General features: G+C 44.0%; 1 protein-coding gene across 2 annotated transcripts in view; it reads right to left on the bottom strand.

Moving 5' to 3' along the window:
* OGDHL (oxoglutarate dehydrogenase L) overlaps window positions 1-21,396 on the bottom strand; it is a 713,311-nt gene that overhangs the window by 549,348 nt on the left and 142,567 nt on the right. For both annotated transcript variants that reach the window (XM_085608435.1, XM_085608426.1), the window contains one exon: window positions 11,404-11,589. In XM_085608435.1, coding sequence (XP_085464561.1) covers window positions 11,404-11,589 — 186 coding nt within the window. The remainder of the gene's footprint in view (window positions 1-11,403; window positions 11,590-21,396) is intronic.

Here is a 21,396-nt window from a genome sequence, read left to right as displayed (position 1 = left end):
TGTTGTATAAAGATCAGGGCATGTAGATATTGGCGTGGGAGAGTTTGGCAATTCTCTATTGTATGTCCACTTTCAGGAAGCAGGAGAACCTGGATGCAGAGACCACGACCATCATGGCCTGGATTCGCTCTGCTTTAGATAAACTTGTCCCAGAACGATCAGAGCTCACTCGGAAAAAAGGGAAAGGAGCTCCTTGGTTTGACGCATCCCTTAGGGAAAAGAAGCAAGCTCTCAGGAAGGTGGAGCGAAGTTGGAGACGGGATTATGGGCTTACAGAGTCATTAACGTACAAAACTCTTCTAGCCAGTTATAAACGGGCCATCCTGGCTAGGAAATCCGCCTTTTATGAGGGCCGGATCAGGGAGGCTACGAATAAACAAAGGGAAACCTTTATTATTCTAAGGGAACTCACGCAGTTGAATGATAATAGCAGCGACCTGGCCCAGCCTGACTGTGACACCTTTCAAGGATTTTTCCTCCAGAAGGTGCAGGATATCCTGATGGATATTACTACGCTCTCTGATAGCTTACCAACGCAACCTTGTTCAGACAGCTTGCAGTCTGCGGGGGCTTTGCTTAACTTCCCGGATATCGATGGGGAGCACCTGACAGAACTGGTTAGCTACATCAAATCAGGATCCTCCAGTGATCCCTGCCCCCCGAAAATCTTCAAACTGGCTTTGCCAGGCATTCAACCCCAGTTGCTGCATTTACTGAATGCTTCTCTGGAAGCGGGTTACCTCCCAGCATCTCTGAAGGAAGCCAGAGTCTCCCCACTTCTGAAGAAAGCGGGCACTGACCCCAAGGCACTGAAAAACTACAGGCCTATTTCTCAACTGCCTTTTCTAAGTAAGATCTTGGAAAAACATGTTCTGAACGCAGTAGCCAGTTATCTTGAGGAACACCATCTCCTACATGCCAGGCAGGCGGGCTTCCGACCACAACACAGTACAGAACTGGTTATGGCCACGGTCACCGACGAGCTAAGAATAAGAGCAGATAATAAACAACCCTGCGCTCTGATTCTGCTCGACCTATCGGCAGCTTTCGATACGGTCAGCCATTCCATCTTGCTGAGCCGTATCGCGAAGCTGAGGATTGCTGGCCAGGCATTCAAGTGGTTGGAGTCCTTCCTGTCGGGTCGCACTCAGAGGGTTCAGATGGGGGACCAGCTATCTGGGATTAAGGATGTGACATGGGGGGTGCCTCAAGGGTCCGCACTCTCCCCTTTATTGTTTAATATCTATCTGCAACCCCTGATGGAAGAACTCACGCGCAGGAACTGTGAGGTCTTTAACTACGCAGACGACACGCAGTTACTGGTTCGGCTGGGAGATACACCAGAGGCCCATGAATCAGTTAGGAATCTTCTTAGATTCACGGTCAACTGGATGACTAACAACTTCCTCAAAGTAAATGCAGAGAAAACGGAGGTGTTGGTAGTAACCAACAAAGCCAACCCCTGGGATGATTTGTACTGGCCCCCAGAACTCAGCAAAACTCCTATCCCCGGCACAGTAGTGAAGAGTCTTGGCCTAAAGATCGATGCGGACCTTACCATGGCCCCTCAAGTGTCGGCTGTGGTGGGTTCCTGCACAGCCGTGATGCGGCAGTTACGCAAGCTTACTACCATTCTCTCAGCCTCCACGCTGCAAACCATCGTCTCAGCGACTGTCATCTCGAGGCTAGATTATGGTAATGCTCTGTATCTGGGCTTATCACAGAAGCTGATGAGGAAACTGCAGGTTGTGCAGAACGACGCGGCCAGACTGGTCTTCTCTCTTCCTAGAAGTTCGCACGCATCCATTCTTCTTCGTAAACTGCATTGGCTTCCGGTGAAGCTTAGGGTCCAATTCAAAGGCCTCTGCATGGCCCACAAGGCGCTCTTTGGCAATGCCCCAGAATATGTCAAACAGCGCCTGAGGAAGTATGTTCCCGGTAGGCCCTTACGCTCTGGGTCTGTCTGGCTCAACCCAGATTCAATCTAAAAACCAAAGGAGGTTGTGCTCTCTCAGTACTCATTCCTCAACTTTGGAATGATCTTCCACCTAGTCTGAAGGAAGACTTTCACCTACTCTCCTTCAGGAAAAAATTGAAGACATATTTGTTCGGAAAGGTAACATCTTCGGTCTAATTGGAGCAGGCAGATGGATGTTGAGGCGTCATTATGTTCTTGGTCTTCTGTCTAGCGCTTAGAGACCGGTGGTGATAGGCGCTTTATAAGAATCCTATAACATAACATAACACTTTCGAGGGGCTAAGCTTTTAGGCAATAATTACCTCACCCGATTCCAGTGGTATTAAATTTTATTGGGGGCAATAATTACCCTTAATTCCCCCCCCCCCCCCCCCCCCCCCCCCCAGACACTTGCAATCAGGGGCACAGAGGCTACTCAGTGGCTGTGCAGGATGTGGTATCATCTGGGGCTCCACTGGCTGAAGCTGTGAATGGCCCTCCATGCAGACTGAACGCCTCATGGTTCTACGAGAAGATAAGACAATTTGGCAGCTGACTGCTTAATATTTCCTGGTTTGTGTGTGTGTGGGTTCTTTATAAAGGAATAATGTGCGAGTCAGGAGCTAAACTGTGGATTTAATTCAAGAAAGAACATTTTATGTCTGCTCTCAGTATAAAATGATTTCTGCAAGCTATCATCTTCCTGGCTTATAGCCAACCATGACGCTACTCAAGTAGCAGGTTTCCTACTGAGTTTTTCTCTGGTTTTCCAAGTCTAAATGTGGCCTGCTTTGCGTCTGCTTTTTCCAACGATGAATACATCCTACCCAAGAGCTGGCTATGGGAAGGTGGAGAACCTGCCTTCTCTTAGCTCCCCTGCAAATCATGAGAGCCTCCCATGTTGTCAGGTTAGGTCAAACTTGGATGTATCTCTTATATACCAAGCAAAGAGATTTTCTGTATCACATTCACAAATTCTTGACTCCGGGGGAGGATGTTCCTGTTTGGGTTTGCTATTCACATGGCAGGTGCAGATACACTGTCCTCATCACAGGCACCTTACTCTGTTGATGTAAGGGACATGACGCTTTATACACCTACCGGAGTCTTTGGAACCTCAATGGCCAGACTGCTATTGGTTCCCTGATTTCTAGGCGTAAGGCTCGGGTGGCGCCTTTCCACTTAAGCTTCAACTTCATCCCTTACATAAAAATTTAAAGACTTGTCTGTTTCCCAAAGCTTGATTGTTCATGTTATTTCCTGGTTGTTCTGCTTTAACCAGTTTCAACGAAAGTGTACCTTATAGGTGCTCTATACAAAACTCCATATAACTAATATAAGGGTATTAGAGGCATATGTAACTGATGTTGCATAAGGAGTGTAGTATATTGAAATACATTTCATGGTGTACTTGTTTAAGAGAAATTTGATTATTTGCTGGCTAGCTTCAACTATGACAGCAAGGTGGAGCTAGTCTGGCTGCCAAAAGGTAGGGTGAACCCCACCCCAATTTTTAACAAGCACACCCAACACCATAGTCTAGATCATCCAGGGGCAGTTCTTCCTTATTAAAGGTACTCTGCACTTTACTCTCAACAAGTAGGGACCACACCGTTTCGAGAAAGCCACAGGAGATGATATCCTGTCTAAAATTGACGTCTGCACATATTTAGCCATTTAATTTAAGAACTTACTGAAAACATTTCTAGTACCTCCTTATCCAAAACACGCGTCAACCAAATCTCAGTTAACCTACACGAGTTAGCACAAACAAGTGTTGCACAAGATAATAAACTAGTATGCCTCAATCTTTCCAGTGTTCCTTTCCTGTGATTCATTTCAATACATCGCGACAAGCTTCAAGTGCAACACAGTGCACCATGCTTCACGCACTGCGGTCACTGCTCGCGCCCTGTGCACAACCAATGGATATTACATTCATGGTTTGTTGCTGATTGCCTATGCCACCAAATAACCAAACATAATATGTATCACTGTTGTCCACATAACATAGTGAGGGCATGGCCCACCATGGGGAAGAAAATGAGATTTCAGAGGACATCAGAGCATATGAGTAGGGGTCCCGAGCCCTGTACCAGAGCCCGGAAGGTGTATCAACTCAGAACAGGCACAGAGGCCGCCCCAGAGATATGCGCAGCACCTGACTCACCTGCTGAAGCGCCCGCTTCTAGGGCTGGAGAGTTGAGGGTCCCCCCCACACATTGCCCGAGTGTTGTGAGACGAGCCTGGCTCCTCCGGGGAGAGAGCGGTGGAGTGCTGCGGCCTGGCTGGGCGTGTCCCCAGTGGGCGAGTGGTTCCGATCGGGCGCGCTGCAGCAGGAATGAGCTACGAGTGGTCCGGAGCCGGCATGGAGGCGTCAGCAGTACTGTACTACTCCGAGAGGCCTGAGGCTGCGGTGAGCGTTGTGTGAGATCACCGATCCCCCCCACCGAGCGACACCAGTTACTGTGCTGCATCCACTGGCATTCTCACGCAACTCTCTCAGATAGTGCAAATACTGGATGCAAGCACTTTGGAGGTGAGCAGACAGCCATTAAGAGGGTTTGGGAGTGGAACGCCATTTCTGCCACAAGCCTGCGCCGTAGGGCTAACTAGATTTGCCTGACTTTAAGATGGCTGCCAAGATTCACTCCCCTTCCGATCCTTCTACCCTTGCCAGCTCCACCAGCCCATCTCTGGACTCTAGACTTTTGGTCCCTTCCTGATTCTCATTTTTATCTGGTGGAGTCCGAAATGTATGACCGATTCCCAGTGGAGCTGCTCCGACAGCTATAGGGGAGACAGGCTCTGGCTCACCGCTATGGCCGTCACCTACCCAGCCGGACCTCGGACTTATGTCTCGTCTCTTTCTCTGTGGCGGACTCCCTCCCTTGGACTCCCTGCTCTCCCTGGCCTCTTTCTTTTTTGTGGATCTCGTTTTTCATGGTCGCTAATAACTCCTGTTATTGAATTTGTAACCTTTCTGTAATTAATGTTATTATTTTTGTAATCTTGTAACACGCTGTTTCCTTATGTAAAGCGCTCTGATACCTTCGGGTCTAGCCAGCACTATATAAAACTCAATAAATAAAATAAATAAATAAGCCTCAGCCCCTACAGCACTGCATCCTTGCCTGTCCTCTGCATCAATGAAGAGGTATGAGTTTACCACGACAAAGGCCATATCAAAAGCCCTCAAAGGCTTTACCACTAGAACCAAACAGGTCCCTTCATGGTTTATCATTTAGTTGAAAATGCATTAATTATTCAACATTTTCAAAAAAAAGCATGCGAGCGATCTGAAGGAATGCCTGGAAAGACCTCCTCCTGGCAAGCCCCTCGCTAACAGCTATGCCAGTTCCCAGGGGATGTGACTGGGCCGCACAGAGCTCCAGAGGAATAAATTGTTGCCTTTGGTGTAATTTGCCATTTCATTAAAATGCCAAAGGTCAGACTCCAGGCGTTGTGTGCGATCAGGCGTTCAATCAATCTTAAGAGCCGCAGTCAATTATTACTGTTATAATATTTTTAACATAGATCCAATTACTGCCTGTTCTTTTGCAGGCGAGAGAGGTAAACTCAAGTCAAAATCCTTACTAATCCGCTGTCTGACCCCTCGGAAGAAAAATACAGGATACAACATGGCAGCGTTTTTTCACATGTTTGACAGATACAATAGCATTCAGAGGTGGGGGGGGGGCAGAATTGCAACAAACATCGTCGTGGACAGGGGTAAGGGAAATGAGACCACACACCTCCCTTCCCACTCATAGAACACAGGTCCTGGTAAAGTATAGCGCGGGGAGGTCACAATCCCACCCCAAGCCTGCTCCTGCAGTCAAATAAGGGGGGGGCGGGGGGCACCTACTAGTTCAATCAATCCTGTCCCGATGTAATATCATATCAGGCGATACGTGTAGACCCGATTCTCTCTCCCTGCCACTCTCACCAGTTGCATCTGTATCACTATCCCCATCAGTCCCCTCTCGCACCTCCCCGTCGTCTCGTTGCCCACCGCTTCCACCCGCCCAGACGTGGGTGCCTTGTTCACTTTGCCACTGGATTCAAGCTAGCCTGGCTGATGAGGACTGTTACCCCAAAATCGGTCCCAGGATGTTTGTTTCCAGTCCATGGAAGATCTGGCTTGGCAGTTCGGGCTGGACTGTTCCCATGAGGAGCAGGGTCAAGACTGAGAAAAAAAAATAATTCTGAACTGGGATGGCGAAGCGAGCTAAAGAACGTTGATGGATTCAACCCAGATCAGTGACTGGGGGTGAGTGTCTGAAATGTTTCAGCGATCCATCCATCATATCCTTGTGTTTGTTTTTTTCACCGCTTCCACGTAGCAGCTCTAACATGCTCGACCACGTTTCAATATCCGTGACCCTTCGGAATCTTAGTGTATTGCCCATCCCTCTCTGGACCTCTGCTGTCCTACTCTGGCAGCGCATAAAAGACGGTTTGGATAAAAATGGCCAGTGGCAAAAAATTACATATCCGCAAATAAGTGGGCACATTTAAAAATGTGCTTAGCAAACCCTTTGATCCTCCATCAATGAGATCCCTGGGGATGACCTTGGGAAGTACCACACTCCCAGTCCTAAAGGCCCCATCATCTAGAGTGAGCGGCTATCTGTTCCTCATGGGGAGAAGCCAAGAGCATTTTGCAAAAGATGCTCAACAACCTGACACCTGCACAATGTCCCCAACCCAATCATGTAGGCGCTGAGCATCCTAGCAGTTCCATTTCTTTCAGTCTATGTAATAATCACCTATGTATCAGAGAGCGAGTTGGCGGGGTCATTGAGAGGGAAGAGGGCTGTAGGAGCACACATGACACAGCCCCTTACCTTAGACTGACGGGAAAGCCAGGCGGTTTAGGTGAGATGTGCTACAGCATACATGGGTCGAAGTAGGAGCCTTACTTGGAGTTTGGCCATGCAGACTTGAGGAAAATACATTACCTTTTGATATTGCCTTTCTACATTTGAACAGTAATACATAAAGTGGGTTCTGATTCTTTCTCCTCTTTTTTTCTCCTGTTTAATTCTCTGAGATTGTGGTGAATCCTCAATGAGAAGCAGGTCCCCTGGCCCAGAAGAAATTGACACCATAACAGGAGACAATCTAATAGGTTGGTCAGTCGTAACTAATACATCTGAGCATGCATAATTACTTTTAACAATGCATTAAGCAACCTAAACCAATAAATTCATTAGGTTGTTCTAGACACATTTTTAAATCACATAAGACAAGAAAAGCGGATTTCTTGATAGACAGAGGACATCTACACGGCAAGACCACAACACCATCCTTTTATGATCATAGTGGCTTCAGTAAATTCGTCACGCTCAGCTACCTCTTTCTTACACTCAGAGAATTACGCCTAAAATGATACGCCCCGGGCACTGCAATGAATCTTGTGTCACCATTGGTTGCTTCCATGAGATGTCTCCTAACTTTTTACAAGAATATTGTATTCGCCTGAGTACTCCGCTTTAAAATAAGCACCAGCAGTAGTAACACTGAGCCTAATATAGGCCAAGATTAGACCCTGTTTAGTATGTACAAGTTTTGTACGGGACATCACTACTATACCAATATGCATGGTGGTGACTAGAAGGGGTTTTTGTGAGGTGGTACTGGTACTTGTCCAGTCGGCTGTATTGACAGTGCCACTGACATCAATGCACAGTAATACGATGAGTAGGGCAACTGCTACTTTGTTGTCAGATTTCCTATATCCAAACAACTCTAAATGAGCCTGTAAGTATCAACTCTGAAGCAGGCACTCAAAATACAATTTGCTTTGTAGGGACCATTTAGAGAAGCTCCTGTTGGAAATCTTCTGGCACTCCCTTGCCAAACAGCAAAGAATTCCCAAAGGACTATATCTTCTGATTCACCGGTTCAAGCCACCAACCGTAACCCATATTTTGATTGTAGCAGTCAGTTGCTTTTTGACTTCTAAGGAAAACTTGAGGAAAACAAAGCTAAGAGGGCCCTTCAACAGACTTAGAGGGGATTTAGCAAAAGCTACAAAGAGAAAAGTATGATTATTGTTTATGACCAGAGGACCCTTTGTCCGGAGCAACTTTAAAGAACATCTTCATCACTGTGGAACACTGTGTACGTTTTTTTTGAAGAAGCTGAATTTCTCTAAAAAAGAAGACTTTTACTCAAGAAACCACGTTGACAGCACCAGGCACCATAGTTTCATGACTCTTATGAGGAAGAACAGGTTACTTTTAAAATTGGCTTCATATGGTCCAGTTCCTTTACAAAGTGGGTTATGGTAGCAGTCAAGCAATGAGCTTCTTAGGTAGCCAGTATAAACCACATTGCAGTGCTCCAATTGGGCCATTAATAGTGATTCGATGAGATCCACTCAACGCTGTGTTTCGAGGAGTGGTAGAGTCTTGTACAGCAATGACAGTTGCTTTATTTTACTACACCTTTAATTTGGAGGATGAATAAAATCACTCGGTCAATTCATTTTTCTTTACTAAAAAGACGCTATCAGCCAAACACCTTTTGTGCAGTGCAAACATCATTTAAATATGTTGCTAAAATAAAACATGCAAATTTTGAGAGGAGAAGTATACTACTGTAAAGACAGGAGCCTAAAATTGGCGAGGAAAGTGAGTAAAGTAAGGGCAAGCTCCTGATTACAGTGTGTTAATGTCTCCATGCTCTCAATTATAAACTTTGCCAAATAGCCTGGTTTCTGGAATATGAACAAAGAGAGAAGAGAGAAGGGCATTACAATGAGTGAGGTATGTCACTCGGGGCTCTAAGAGGAATGTATATGTCAAAGAGCAGTACCTAATTTGAGCCGGTGGTTGCAGGTGGGACCCACAGGCACTCATTTATAGTCACAAGCACATATTTTGCCTCAACAGACTTTGATCCAGAGCAAGAGAGAGAGAAAAACTAAAGGGGAAGAAGGAGGAAGAGAAAGACTGAAAACAGTGACAAAGAGAAAGCAGGGATGAAAAAGAACCTGTAAGAGTCAGATAAAGAGACAAGGAGTGTCTGGGTGTGGATTATAGAGGCTTGAGGTGGAAGCAAGACAATGCAGCTGTGGTATTCAGCAACCTGGCCAAGAATAGCGCAGTCTGTGGGCTTCTGAACAAAACGTTTGCCCACAACACTTATTTCCTTATTTATTTATTTTAAAACAAATTAAGCACTGCAGGAGTCTGGGATACTGGGGTCATAGCGTCTGTGACCAAGTTTCTCAATTTAATGATTAATTTCTCAATCATGTGGTGGTTATTGTTTTGGTTCAACCTCCTGTTCATGGTTTCATTCTCCTCCTCATTATTACTGTCCACGCTTCATGCATGCATTTCTCTTGCAGTAATTTCTGGAATTTAGTTTGCCTGGAGAAATGAAATAATTCAGTTTATTCCTTTGAAGATATTAATGAGGAATATTAGGTTGGTCTAACCCATAAATATTTTTTAGTATCAGGTTAACAGAGGAATTAAGCAAGGCACGTTGCACTTTATTGCCTACTTTGCACAAATTAAATTGAATTGTGGTTTAACCAGCAATAGTGTAAATAGGAACTCTCAGGCGTAATGGGTCTAATAAGTGCAACAAGATCTATGAAATGAAATTACTGTAGATGGTGTCTGCAAATCCAGTTCCTACCCTGAAGCTCTGAATGCATTTTGAAGGTTTTCAACTGTTTTTTAAGATGGTTCTTTTAAAATGATATTTATGTATGATGTGCTACATGGTAATTTAATTGTGTCATATTGCAAGTTTTAATTAACTGACCAATAAAAGTATTCATTCATTCATAATGAGGACTATGATCTCTATAAGAGCCAATACTTCTGATGCCTCCAGCTACACCATGCCCTTACTCCATATATAGAAAATCAGAAAGAATACCTAGAGTTCAACCTGTTGGAGGTGAAGTTGTTAATGGGGGATATGCGCATGCACAAACTATTCCACCTGTACCGCTCACTGGTGTGTAACACACCGACTCCTTTGACAAGTTGAAACAGAGGTGGAAGGATGATCTGGGGATGGTGACTGATGATGAGCATCAAGAAGCGGGAATGGTGCCACGTGAAGCAGTTACTACTGCACAGTTTAGATTAATTTAGTTGAAATATCTACATCAAGGATATCTTGCTCATGTGAAGTTGTGGAAATATAGCCAAATCACTGTCTCACTGAATCTTAGATGCAAACAAGAGACTTTATACATACAGTTTGAAATCTCTCCAAAATAAAACCCTCTTGGGAAGAGTTAACTAAACGTTAGAGGAGGACACAAAATTTGCATTACTGCACATGACAAATGACACATCTCTAGTTGCTATGATTTGGGATTATTAGGGATTGGCCCGATGATCACCAAAAGAGACATTGCATGACCCCGGTGCAAAGTACCACCACTATTACTGGAAGCACAGCGCAGAGGGATGGGTTATTGCTTAGCATTGGAAATCCTGGTGCTAAAGCGAGAGGCTGTTCAGAAAAGCATTTGAAAATATATGGGGAGTTTGTGTCTATATAGAGGAACTGCATTGGATGTATTCACTAGGGCACAAAAAACTGATGATCTGCTTGAGTTAATGTAAAAGCGAAGAGTTGAAAGAAGCCTCTTATTGGGCGTGTTAATCTACTCGACCTCTTGTACATGTGATTATATCATTGAACTCTTAAGTGACTGGCATTATAATGTAATGTATTACTTAACAAATGGCATTAAAATATATATTTTTGAAAACAGGCACATATGGGTGGCTGGAAGGGAAATGGGGATAGACGTGGGTCTATACTGATGAGGGTAAGGGCCAGTTGATTGAATGATATAGGTGCAGATTTTAGCAACAGCGACTAAAGAGACTTACCCGAAACTGCCTGTTAGTCAATGCAATTAAAAAGGGACTGAAATTGAAGAATTGCTTCTGCTGCTTTTGCAGGAAGAACTACTCGAAATCCAATCTTGGCTGGAGCACTCCTTCCTGTGAGCCACTGATTGCATAAAAAGGGATCAGTGTGCCATGCTTCTTACAATTGTGCTATGGGGAACTCTTGAATGAGGCCAGTAAACATTAAGATTATTCTAACTTTATGCAGCATGCCACTCTCCTGTTTCATGGTTTACCCTAAGATCTTTGGAGCATTAATATAGCACAAGAAAAACAAGAACGAGTATGTGATACGAAAGATGCTTTAATAAGCAATAAATGAGTTGAATCATACTACAATGTGTAACAACATACTGAAACAACTTTGCTAAAGACAAAATGAGGGAGTGCAACATGGATAAAAAAAGTGGGCCAACCCTACACTGATCACAGAACACACAGCTTCTACTTTCCATGTCAACTAACACATCCTGGGTTATGTGATTCACTAAACCATCTCTAACTTTGGCAGCACAGTCTTCTCAACATGAAAAAAGATCTGCTTACCTGGTACGCCCGAATCAAGGACTGCACTGCCAAGTGGTCCTCAACCAGCTTTTCTGCATTTACTGGGTTCATTCCCAGACTCTGGCTCAGGGCCGCTCTAGACTCCAGTCTGGCCAGATGGGCCTGACTCAGCCCTTCTCCACTGGCGGCATCAGGATCCGATTTACGAAAAAATACATCCCAAGACTGCAGGGGCAAAGGATGAGAGAGAAGGAAATATTTTAAGGGGAGCAACTACCACACGTACGTCTTTGAACAAAATCTTTTTACCCATGACAATTTGCCACAATCACAGGGATAGCGGCCTGCTGGGTTCGGCAGACCACCATGCCTGCGAGTGCTTTTAAATGAAACTATCTGTTTTTTTTATACAGGCCTTTAAGGAAAACGGGATGCATTAAAAAGTGAAAAGTTATACAAATCTTTTTTAGGGTTAGGCAGTGGTTTCATGAACCGCTGGCTACTACTAACAACGATTTTGACAACATTCACCTCAGGGACCTCTTTCTGTTTGTAAAGGTGTTAGCACCGTTTTTGAGTTGGTGGTAAAATATTAACATTTTGGGACCAGATTTCAGTTGCAAAACATGAATACGTATGGAAAAGGTATTTGGAAGGGACGTCCTAAACATGTCCCTTCCAAATACTGATTCCTTATTGTTTCCTAAGCCCGTTTAAAAATTCAGAAAACCTTTTACAAATTGATAATTAGGCTTTGTACATTTCAAGAAGTGTTTTAGAGGTCGCAAACCCTCAGATTGACCAAATCTGAGGTTTTGCGACGTTAAAACACCTTCTACATGAGGCCTGGTGCTCCCTTATAATAAAATGATAAATCCACTGATGCTTTTCAATAAGTGGTTCAAAGGCGTGTTGATCAACAAACAAACTAAAGTTACATTATATCAGAAATTCTACCAAAGAATAGATCTTACTTATTTAAAACAGTACAATATCATCATGAGAAAAGCAGACAAGACGAGCAACGTTGGTCTAATGAACAATGAAGATTATGATACAGAAAACCCAGGCAGCTTAATCACAGGATTTGTTAAAACATTGTCCATCTAACTAATACCTGAAAGTGGCGGAGGAAAAATTCGAAGTATGGACAGATAGGTTACATTTAGTAGTAAGCACAGACAATGACAGGTCATCAAAAGATCAATAGTGGATAATAACTATTATCTGTTATGAAATTAAAGCAACTACAGTTGCAGAGTAATGACGAGAAAAGAATGTTTCGCAAAGTGCAGCAGCATGTATAGAAAGCATAATGCAGAAAGGTAAACATGAGCTAAGAAGGCTGAGGTGGTTGTACGCCTTGTAGGCTGGAAGCGAAAAGGACGACTGTTCCTATTAAATGTATATGTACACACGGATGTAAAGCATGCACAGCGTTGTTAGCCTAACGCCTAAAGTTCAGTATTATAACTTTAGTATCATAACTGTAACGACAGTCATCGATTGATTAAGACATTAGTAGTATTGTGAGACGAAAAGCATAAAACAAAACGTGAAGCAAGTACCACTAACACTGCAAATACGCAAGGCGTTAAAAGAAATTCGGTCCCTGAAAGCTGAGAAAACTACACGAGAAACTAAAATGACTGATTTCTAAATGGAGTTAAGAAGGAAGAACGACTGCATATGTGTTCAAATAAATGAAAAATAAGGCTAAAAGGATTTGTTCCTTTTAATACACACTATTGGCTTTTACTCTGTACCGTAGAACCGTATATTTACATCCAGTGTTTATGACTCTGGCATACAAGGACCATCACCCTATAGATTCACGCATTACTTACTATGCTACCCTTTAACAGTAGTCAGAGAAATGAATACACCTGTTTTTTTCTTTTTCTCCCATTTTTTCGACTGATGGAAAATGGTATCACACACCACCTTTGTTCGTTTATGCATCGTACTTGCAGTGTCAGAAAACAGTCAAAGCACACATCTGATTGTACGAGAATGGAGCATGCCAGGTGCGAGGACATCCAAATACCTGCAGTTAATGTAGCGTGCTCTATACTATGTGTGGTTAAGGATAAAGATGAGGTTTTTATTCCAAGGTCTGTAATTGTCCAGCCTGACTGCCCTACTGAAGCCTGCCATGATCTGAAGCCCAGTTGCTGGATCTTTGTAAAGCCTGCAGCTACATTACATGGGAAAGGACCCTACCAGATGCTGCACACCACCAACAATGATGTGAAGCGCTGACGGCGCCCCGCCGGGGTGCATTCTTCCCAATGCCAAAGACACTGGTTCCACCACTTCTTCTGTGGCTGCTGCTGCCAGCCAGTCTCCAGCTACCTGACCTTTCCCTCTTAAGCAGTCTGCATGTTTGTTATTCAGAATCCCTAAATATCATTCTGGATCTCTTGCCCTAACCCAGCTCCACTGGTTGCCAAAACACAAGCGGAAAAATTTCAAATCACATTGTATCGCCTTTACGGCTCTTAATGGCATCGGGCCTGAACACCTGAAACAAAAATGTACTTGGTACCATCCATCCAGAACCTTGCATTCCTCATCAGCATGTAATGTCATGATTGACAAAATCAAAAAAGCTACCTGGGCCTGCAGACGTTTTACCTATTGAACACCAAAGAGATGGAACTCCGTGCCTGTTTCCCTTAGAACCAGTACAAGCCTTTACGCTTTCAGAAAAGGCCTGAAAACATGGCTTTTTAATCAATGATCCCATTTTGGGAACGGTCCTTTGAGCGGCATTGTCTATCTGCGTTTCTTTTTCTGTTTTCCTCTACATCAGGTAGCGCCTATAGGGCATTAGCTGCACTAAATAAATAATTTCATTTCATTTCAGTGCAGGTTTCAAATAAATGGGTTTCACCGTCTGCATCCTCACAGCCTCAGCCCAGACAAGATGCTGTTTCTCCTTTTCGCCACTGCCAACGTTGACTGTGCTGACCAGCTGCCCACCTGTTGCAGAATCCCACTATGGTTCTGTCCTTCCATCTTTACAGCAGGTCTGTACCTCATCAAAGTGACTGCCACTCTGCATACCAAGGCAACACCAATCTGCATATACAGGAAGGGGACTGACAAGGCTTGACTCTTCTGGCTGGATCTGCAATCACTTACTCACTAATGCTCGAGAAGTCTTGATAATGATTCCCACATACTTCAGTAAAGAAGACACTTATCTTAACTTTTAGTTTAATGGACATCGCTTGGAGCACTGCCCATTCCCTGCAAACATACCGTGCATCATGATGCCCCATTTTCCTCATCCAATTATAATTCCTGAGGCTATCGATCTTGTTTAAAATGTTCACAGAATGTTTTGTGAGACTCGTAAAGTATTTAACATGGTCATTGATGGGATCCCAGACTATGTGCACTATATACCTTTTAAATTATTTCACGAGTCCTGGATTTCCACAGTCGGCCCAACAAAGAATATGAGATATATTTTGTCTATGGTAAACAAGCCGACCCCTGGCTGCCATTGGACTGTTCTGGGATTTGATACTCGTATTTTACACCTACCACCCTTCACACTCCTGCCCAGTTTCCTCATTGAAAAATATTACCCCCTAAGATTCCTATTCTCTTCCTTATGTAGAAGCTTGACAGGCTATCCATGAGACCTGACTTGACGCTAGAATCTTGGTGGAAGCAGCTAATGCTTCCGCTATCTCACTGCTACCTGTCTACGATCAAATCAATGTCTGCTGAACTGTTATTTAACAAAACAGAATAGCTCTGAATGCTGTCCTGAATGGTAAGGGTGGTGTCTGTGCCATTGTAGGCTCAGAATGTTGTTAACTGCATATCGAACACCTCACTTGTGTGCCATTCATCGTCTCTCAACCAATAAAGGCGTTGACCACTCAATTTCTTTTACTATGACTGCAGAAGAATGCTACCATGGCCAGCCTAGAGCTACAGTGCATGTGCGCGGGCGCGCGCTTAGGAGCAGAGGCTGGCAAACCTCGTCATGCTCATTTAGCGCCCGCGATCACTTTCACTTTCGCCCGCGATCACTTTCGCGGCACCCCCTTTGATGTTCTCATTCAAAGAACATCAAACATCAAAGAACATGTTGTTGTGTTAATGCTTTGCTGCGCCCGTTTGACTTACAATGTGCTTTCTCTTTCCACAAACTCGATGTTTGTGTTCCTTTATTTTGAGATGCTTTTAGTATTACTGTTTTGTGACTTAAAGAACATTAAGGAAATGTTACTGTGAAACTGGACAACGTTCACAGTGTTTATTTCTGACCGCAGCGGCTGCTTCATGTCCGTTGCTCCATTCAGGGAGTCCTTTCGTTGGCGCTTTCATGAGGACATGATGAGGAAGCTGGAAACTTTTGGCACATTCTCTTTAAAAGTACAGCATGTTGGCGACTGGTTAATCGATTAGACCTATGTAGCGCTTTAGATCTCAAAGCGCTATGGTGGGTGCAGCAGTTACAACTCATGAAATATGGGGTGCAACTCACAAGGAGGGGGCAGGTTTGAGAGCACATTGGCTGCAATCGAACTCTTAAGATGATGGGCTGTGTGTATCCATTATCAGCACTCAGTCTCCGTCTTCAAATTGATGTGGAAGGTCTGGGGACTCCTTTTTCCGAATTAAATTACCTTGCTGTCCAGCTACAATGCCTGAGCAGATGGCTCTCAAGATGAGACATGAACTGACTCACATCCACTTCAAATAGATGAATTAAATGGTTTCTTGCACACAAACACCAGTTGACTCCAATCCCATTCTCGCCTCCTCAGATTTGGTTTATGGATCTATTCTCGTGCACTACGCCTCACCCGGTGGATGACTCAATATGCCCCAGCCATTCCCCTTCTGAGGCCTTCCCAGCCCAGGATGCCCCTTTAGACAACAGAACCGAAGCCAATGGCATCCTTCTAGCCTAACGACCTTGAGCGACCTGTTCGAAGAGGACATCCTTTTGTTGTTTGATGACCTGGTACACTGGACCGATCTTCACAGGGGCCACTTATTATGTTACACACCTTCTCCAAATACTGGTCCATTACGGACACAGAGTCAGAGTCGCATTCCTTCATTCAAGCCCTCTTCACCATGGGATTAGGTTGCAGGCACATCACTTAGTTTTATTAAGCCTTGCTCTCCAACACAACTCTCTCGTTATCAACACTACATGACAAGTCGGTGATGGAAGCAGTCAGGGCACTTCATGAAAAGTAATGGACATAGGACCTTGCCTTCCCATACGCAGTATCTCGAAATGCTAAATTGAAACTGATACAGTTATATATCCTAAACAGGGCCTACCTCTCTCCCACTATTATTAATAAATGCTTCACGCAAGCGAGCGCCACTTGTCCCCATTGGTCTGCATAATCCGCAGACTTCTAACTTGTGGTTTAGGCGTGACCCTCTTTGGGGCCTTCCTGGTCTTGAATAACAGATTCAGTATCAAATGTCAGCTACCCCTTCACTCTAAGAATGCATCATCAACCCAATGTTAATACTTTCATCCAAGATCCAGGCAGGTTCTACATAGACCCAGGTCCCTCCCCTGTCATTCTCTTTTACCCATAGCTACCTGTTTTAGGTTTTGCATTTATTTCTTACCCCATACCACGCAACAGTGCTCACACTAGTATAAGCCCACTGGCATTCAGCAAGGGACAGCATATGTTGCATGATTTTCTGGCAGGATATCGAGTAAACACTGGCGTCGCCAAATCTCTCTTTGTCGCACATTTTCGCCATTTCTGATGTATGGATATAACAATTGTTTATACTACTGTACCTCACAATGTAATGATGAAAACCCCAAAAACAAGATTGTGTTAATAAAAAAAAAAATGAAGTGGAAATAAGACTAGGCAGCCAAGAAATGTGGCAATCCGGTATTTAGCAGCGCTGGCGGCTGGCTTCTGAGAATAACTTTGAGCCCTGGCACTTATTCTTTTACAAATTAGCCACTGATTAATGCTACAGTATTACCAGGGCTTTAAGTGGGCCGGGTCCTGCGGGTGCTCAGCACCGGGTCCTGCTGGTGCTAAAAAGCAGGTGCTGAGACGGGTCTCTATCGGGCTCTCCATATTTGCCCTCACCCTCAGGATAAAAACAAAAATCTTACCTCTGCAGCAGGGCCACCACTCATTGCCTTTGATATAACTTCAAAAAGACTCGTTATAGTTCTTTCACAGTCTCATAATCTCAGAACGGAAGCATTTTCAATATTATACACAACAAAGCCATAGTTGGTGCTTATGTGTCTTATGCACCTAACAACCACTAGCAAAGCCAATAGTCCTGGCTTTGTGTAGGTGTAATATTACTTGTTGCATTATATCTGGATGCAGCGACAGAAACAGCAAAATACCAGTCGGGAGGCACACTATGCTAAGCAAGCACAGATTTGTAGTTCACGTGTTTTAAGCCACGCCCTAATTGCATAGGCCACGCCCCCTTTGAAGTTTGCTCATCCCACTCAAAACTCTGAGTATTACACTATTGTGAAGCACTTGAGTGTCTGTCTCCCTGCCTCAGTTGGTATGAACTCAGCATTTTCAGCAAGTTCATACCAATAATTCCACGTGACGAAAAGCGACTCCGTGCAGTGTTTCCATTCTCATTTATTCTCCCGCTTCTAGAGGCAAGCTGGGAAAGTGCTGCAGCTCCCGTCGCTCGCGCCCGGCCGTGGAAGATTAATTTAGCAAGAACACAAAAAAGACGATTTCCTTTAGACACTGAGCCTCTTGAATGTATTGACCGCTGCGTGGAGTAGTCTGGACATATCGTCAGGAGAAAAAAGCATCACTTGGCTACACAAAATTCGTTTTCTGTCCTGGTAATTGTTGTACGCACACATCAATCAAGGCCTTCAAAACCTCTCAAGTATGCGGACTCCTGTAGAGTGTGAAGTGATACAGGCTGCAGGCAGCTGGGCGTCTCACGGCGCCTGCACCCGAGGTGCAACAGCAGACTGCACGCAGGTTTCTTCTCAAAACCGTGGCACCTTCGTGGAAATGAAATCTATACTTCAAGCTAGTAACTTATAGTAATACATTCAAAGAGGTGGATTTAGCGCAAAGGCCTTCTTCAGATCAGGCAACAGTAGTCTTTGAGCTACGAGTGGTGGAAGTAGGGTGGCAGGTTATTATATTATGTATCTACTTTTCTCCCTTTGTCCCTTCCCACCTGCAATTTTGAGTACGAACTATTATTGAAAGCCATTTTTTTTACTTCCCAGATTACTGACCCCCTGTTACTGGGTAAAGTTGAACAGTTCTTTCCTGATCGAATCTTTTAGCATGCCAGAAATCATACTCCAGGGTCAGGGAGAGAAAGTGGTATCCTGCTCCAGTACATCAAGGATGCTTGTTGAAACAAAAAGACATGTGGGCCAGATGTACGACCCGTTTTTGCATGCGCAAACGGGTTTGCAACCCGTTTGCGCATGAAAAACCTCATGGGCCATGTACGTAGCCTATTTAGCGAGTCGCAATTTATTTGCGACTCGCTAATTAGGTTTTTAGATTCACTATTAGGAAGGGGCGTTCCCTTACTAATAGCAACCAAAAAGCCATGTACCAATGTTTTGCGAACGCAATTGCGGTCGCAAAACACTCGCAAATTACCACTCTCTTCAATAGGGTGGTAATGGAGTCGCAAATGGGACGGGGTCCCCAGGGGACCCCTTCCCCTTTGTGACTGGCTCATAAAATATTTTTTAATGGCAGGCAGTAGCTTGGGACCACTGCCTGCCTTAAAAAAATTAAATGAAAACGTTTCATTTTTTTTTTTTTTAAATGCAGTTGCATTAAAAAAAACAGCTTTATTTAAAAGCAATTCTAGACATGGTGGTCTGCTGAGCCCAGCAGGCCACCATCCCTGGGAGGGCCTGTCATTACCAATGGGGTCACAAATTGCGAGTGGCTCATAATATTCATGAGCCTCGCATTTTGCGACCCCATTGGGAATCGCTAACAGTGTCTCTGACACTGTTCTACATCCCAATTTGCGAGTCGCAATTGCGACGCAATTTTCGAGTCGCAAATTGGGTGGTCGTACATATGGCCCTATGATTTTCCGTGCTAAGTACTCTAATGGATGCCTACAATAATTAACACTCATGTAAATGCCCTGCGATAAACCTTCTTAACACACGAGGATATAAGGCTCCATAGTCTATTGATTCATCCAAGTACGTGAATGTTGGCACACATGCGGAAATGAAAAAATTTCTTCATCTGAGTTTAGAGAGCAGTACAGGCAGTGATGCTCTAGATAGTAAGAAAATGAACCCTCCACAACCACCTAGAAGAGCTCCAAAAACATGAAAAGGAACTGTGTACTCCTAAACACCTGATCCAGCCCTTAGGTTCACCTAAAAGCTGAAATCAAATTGAGTTCGCGGAGTTCCCACGAATTGACCAAAAAAAAAAACAGCCGCGCTGCATGGAGTTCACCAAGCGGCAGAGTGTGTTACGTCACACAGTTCGCTCAGATTTTTAGCACCGGGTGTACCTTGCTGTAAAATAAACGTGAACAGCACTACATGCAGCGCAAGAGGGCACTGCTTGTCTCTGCCGCTCGAGTAGATGTTCTCCTCGAGCGGCAGCTTCCTCAACGTGAACAAGGTTTTTCAACGCAAGCGGTGGAAACCATCCGCAACTGCCCGCGTCAAGAAATCTCGTTGGAAGATGGTCTGGAGTAAGAATTACCTCGCTCGTACTCGCCAACTTAACAGCGAGCGAGGAAAAAATTCTGCTCAGCATGTTTTACGGTACTCTGCGCGCTATGCGGAGTGGAAAAAAAACACAAACTCCGTGAGTAGAGCAGAATTTCACGCCTATGCCTACTTTTCGTCTGACAACAAGAAGTTGGCATGTAACTGTAAGCGCTGCCCTATCTCACACCCTTTTTTTTTTACTTCATGTGTAAGCACTGCTACAAGTTGTATTGTATTGTAATTGCATTTATATCTCTTACTATCCCTAACGAGATGCTAAAGTACTTTATGGCAAGTAGTATTCTACTCAGGAACCTAAGCTTAATGGCGAATTTAGTGATTTCTAGTTATCGTGTTCAGTCTTGTGTTCTAAGAAGAAAACCTTATGTGCATTAACACCGTTCGTTTGTGGTGGAATCAGAGGGAGTTAGAATGTCCCAAAGAGGCGTAAGATATGTTAGTTCATTTGAATGATTGGGAGCGTGAATAGATGGTGTAGAGGAAGCACCCACTAGAGAGTTAGATGTCAATGCTAGAGGAATTCAGGGTTAAGTTAGTTTGTGGGAATGACTGGAGGGGTGTATAGAAAGGGTAGAGGAAACCTAGGAATTTATTACATTGCAGGAAAGCGATTATAAGTTTGTGAGACGCAAGCAGGTGTGGGATATGGGTCGGGACAGGCAATACGCACAAGCACATTTTGAAAAGTAAAACTCATGGCGTGCAGCTTTGTGTAGGAACTGTATAAGGACATGCAATTTGGAATCAGAGTCGAATAAATGGAGCATGGCAGGCAAAGATTTGCAGATATTCGATGGTCATAAATCAAGTCCCTTTTGTTTTGTGCAGGAACTATGCTGCAATATATTGGGAGAAAACTTGTTGGATTCCATGCAATCTTGAGCAGGTTAAAGTAGTAAAGCAGAAAGAAATGAGTATTTGTATGTTTGCCTGTACTTCTATTTTGCATGTGTTTAGACAGGGACAGTGTGAGAAAAAAATCTGTTAGCAGTTAGGATTGACTGAGGTCTTGTATAAGATCTTGACTTGGCTAAAGCTTCTGACTGTGGACAGAACAGGTTTTATTCTTGTTGTGTGCCCCATTTTGTAGAAGCTAATGTGTCAGTGAAACCATGATGGTCAGGTTGAAATAGCCTGCTATTAACCATTCCTTTAAATAAATTCCAGCTGGTTGTCAGTGGCTCTTATTTGTGCTGGAAAATAATTCCATAATTTGGGAGCCTATACGTAGAAGGTAGCGCCAACAACAGTTTTGTGTAATGTGGAATGATTGA

Source organism: Triturus cristatus, chromosome 1_2 (assembly GCF_964204655.1).
Source record: "Triturus cristatus chromosome 1_2, aTriCri1.1, whole genome shotgun sequence".
NCBI classification, from domain to species: Eukaryota; Metazoa; Chordata; class Amphibia; order Caudata; family Salamandridae; genus Triturus; species Triturus cristatus.
This window is presented reverse-complemented; position numbering and strand designations above follow the sequence as displayed.